The sequence below is a fragment of the Cynoglossus semilaevis genome, chromosome 8 (genome assembly GCF_000523025.1).
Source record: "Cynoglossus semilaevis isolate Cse_v1.0 chromosome 8, Cse_v1.0, whole genome shotgun sequence".
NCBI classification, from domain to species: Eukaryota; Metazoa; Chordata; class Actinopteri; order Pleuronectiformes; family Cynoglossidae; genus Cynoglossus; species Cynoglossus semilaevis.
In genome coordinates this window covers 29,783,843-29,786,884 of record NC_024314.1, presented here as the reverse complement: position 1 = coordinate 29,786,884, position 3,042 = coordinate 29,783,843, and the positions used below count along the sequence as shown (strand labels likewise).

General features: G+C 59.7%; 1 protein-coding gene across 1 annotated transcript in view; it reads right to left on the bottom strand.

Moving 5' to 3' along the window:
• Positions 1 to 3,042, bottom strand: part of myrfl (myelin regulatory factor like) — a 14,890-nt gene that overhangs the window by 8,507 nt on the left and 3,341 nt on the right. Inside the window, exons 7-15 of the mRNA XM_025057194.1 lie at positions 2,751 to 2,957; positions 2,467 to 2,662; positions 2,315 to 2,391; positions 1,989 to 2,099; positions 1,758 to 1,848; positions 1,481 to 1,681; positions 597 to 705; positions 389 to 498; positions 139 to 284 (exon numbers count right to left, since the gene is read on the bottom strand). Of these exons, the coding sequence (XP_024912962.1) occupies positions 139 to 284; positions 389 to 498; positions 597 to 705; positions 1,481 to 1,681; positions 1,758 to 1,848; positions 1,989 to 2,099; positions 2,315 to 2,391; positions 2,467 to 2,662; positions 2,751 to 2,957 (1,248 nt within the window). The remainder of the gene's footprint in view (positions 1 to 138; positions 285 to 388; positions 499 to 596; positions 706 to 1,480; positions 1,682 to 1,757; positions 1,849 to 1,988; positions 2,100 to 2,314; positions 2,392 to 2,466; positions 2,663 to 2,750; positions 2,958 to 3,042) is intronic.

Here is a 3,042-nt window from a genome sequence, read left to right as displayed (position 1 = left end):
TATATATATACTGTATATATATATATATATATACAGTATATATATATACAGTATATATATATATCAAATAACTTTGTGATCACCCTTAGCTCAGATCAGTCAAACAGTACCAGTACCAGTACCAGTACCAGTCAGTACCCTGTGGAACGCAGGCTTCCCGTCAGGCTCTTCAGCTTGGCCAGTCGTCGGTTCCAGACCTCCAGGTCGTTGATCCGAGACTCCAGGTTGTCGGTGAGTTTGGACAGGTGCTGCACGGCTCCGATGTTCTCCATGAAGATCTGCTCCTGTAGGGGGCGGCACAAGGACAGAACTGTTTCTGCTGGGAATCGGTACCGCTCAGCCTGGGAACACCTCAGCTCCATAGGAAAGGAACCAGGCGGAACGGTACCTTGTCCACCATCATGAAGTTAGGAATGGTCTCTCCGTCGGAGCAGGTGACGTCACCGACGTCTTTGACCGCCGACGGCAGCAGCTCCTTCACCTCCTGGGCGATGACACCTGAACGCAGCAGTGATGACAGGGTCTACGTCAGGGTTGTCCCCGCTGACCCACAGGAACCCTGCTGGTCAAACTGTTCTTATGGACAGTACTTGTACCTGTCTGCTGGGTGTGGTCCATGCCCATGGTGGAGGCAAACTCTGGGGTGTAGTCGAACTGGACGATCCTCATCTGAGTGATTCTCTTCAGCTGCTGCTGGGAGTCCACCTGGTAACACAGGACGGGGTCTGAGAGAGGCCCTCCACCCACGGTCCCCCTCCACCCACGGTCCCCCTCCACCCACGGTCCCCCTCCACCCACGGTCCCCCTCCACCCACGGTCCCCCTCCACCCACGGTCCCCCTCCACCCACGGTCCCCCTCCACCCACGGTCCCCCTCCACCCACGGTCCCCCTCCACCCACGGTCCCCCTCCACCCACGGTCCCCCTCCACCCACGGTCCCCCTCCACCCACGGTCCCCCTCCACCCACGGTCCCCCTCCACCCACGGTCCCCCTCCACCCACGGTCCCCCTCCACCCACGGTCCCCCTCCACCCACGGTCCCCCTCCACCCACGGTCCCCCTCCACCCACGGTCCCCCTCCACCCACGGTCCCCCTCCACCCACGGTCCCCCTCCACCCACGGTCCCCCTCCACCCACGGTCCCCCTCCACCCACGGTCCCCCTCCACCCACGGTCCCCCTCCACCCACGGTCCCCCTCCACCCACGGTCCCCCTCCACCCACGGTCCCCCTCCACCCACGGTCCCCCTCCACCCACGGTCCCCCTCCACCCACGGTCCCCCTCCACCCACGGTCCCCCTCCACCCACGGTCCCCCTCCACCCACGGTCCCCCTCCACCCACGGTCCCCCTCCACCCACGGTCCCCCTCCACCCACGGTCCCCCTCCACCCACGGTCCCCCTCCACCCACGGTCCCCCTCCACCCACGGTCCCCCTCCACCCACGGTCCACCTCCACCTCCACCCACGACCCCCCCTCACCTCTTGTATGTTTTGTTTGACGCGGCAGTCGGACGGTTGCATGATGTTACCCATCACTTTGGCGTTACCGCACACGACCAAGGCCTCGTCGGGCGAGTCGGTGTTGATGCCGACACGACCGTGACAGACCACCGAGTCCTGCACCACCCCACGCTGCCACAGGGCGTCCCCGTCCATCTCGAACTGACCAGGGTTAGACGCCTGCAGGAGAAGGCGGGGACTGTTAGATGGAAAGAAGAAAGTTACTGATCCCTGATTGGTCCAGAGAAGTTCTCACCCTGACGATGATTCTCTCCGACACCACAGCCGTGAGGAGGAACGTTTCCTCTCCTACGGCAGCGTAAAGACCGACAACCATCTGGAAATACCTGGACACAGACAGACAGCTACAGTTAGCCTGGAGTCCAGTCCGGTCCAGTCCGGTCTAGTCCGGTCCGGTCCAGTCCAGTCCAGTCCAGTCCAGTCCAGTCCGGTCCAGTCCGGTCCAGTGCGGTCCATGTCAACTCACCTCTGGTCCGGGTTGGGTTTGCCTTTTTTCCTCATGTTGTTGGCCGTGGTCTCACCAAAGTGCAAACGGCCCAGAGTAACCTTGGTGATCTTTCCAGCAGGAAGACTGACCCTGGAAGACCACCAGGACCACAATTACAGATTGAAACGGGTTTTTTTTTTACTTTGATCTTAAGGCTAGTTTGGAACGGAGGTCGGACTCATGTCTGCCGTGGTACTGGGTCTGGTACCACCTCGACAAACCTCTGGGGCGGGTTGTGCCTGGAAGGACGTCCAGTCAGTCTGCAGACGGCCCACTGTATGGGCTAAACTGCCCCATTTACCCACCTGACTGGGTGGAAGGGCTTCTTGCTGCGGTCGGGCTGCGACTGCTCGATGGTCACCTGCTGACTGGGGGCTTCCAGCTGGGGGCGACATTAACACTCATGAAGCCACAACTCATCACCTCCTGAAGTTTGTGGGAGAATCGGTACTCGCACCTTGATCCCAAACACTTTGATCTCAAAGTGGTCGACCTGCTGCGCCCCCGTGGGCGTCCTGATGAACTGCGGCTCTGCGGCCACGCCGATGTGAATGGTTACCTGGAAGTGATTCTTCTTCTGGCAGATGACGGCCTCGTCGGCCGTGGAGTAGTTGAAGCCTTTATCGGCGTCCACGTGGTACGCAGGAGGCGACCTGGACACGACCGACAGTCCTTCACCGTTCAACCCCGACTAGACAACGGTACAATGTCAACCTTAAAGATGTAAAGATCTGGACTTACGTGCTCTGACAGCTGCCGTCGTACACGGAGCTCCAGCGGTCCGACCCGTACGGTTCCCAGGTCAGTAGTTGGCAGGAACCGACATTTGAGCCATTCCCACCGACACTGTTTCCTGAACTACTAACAAAACTGACGTCTCCATCGTCCAGTCCTGCCGACGGTTCCGCGGACTCAGATCTCCTCCGTTTTTTTTTACTCCGGGGGGAACTGAAGCAAAAACAGAATTAGAACCTTACTGCTCTGTACTAGTGTACCAGTGTGTACCAGTGTGTACCAGAGTGTACCAGAGTGT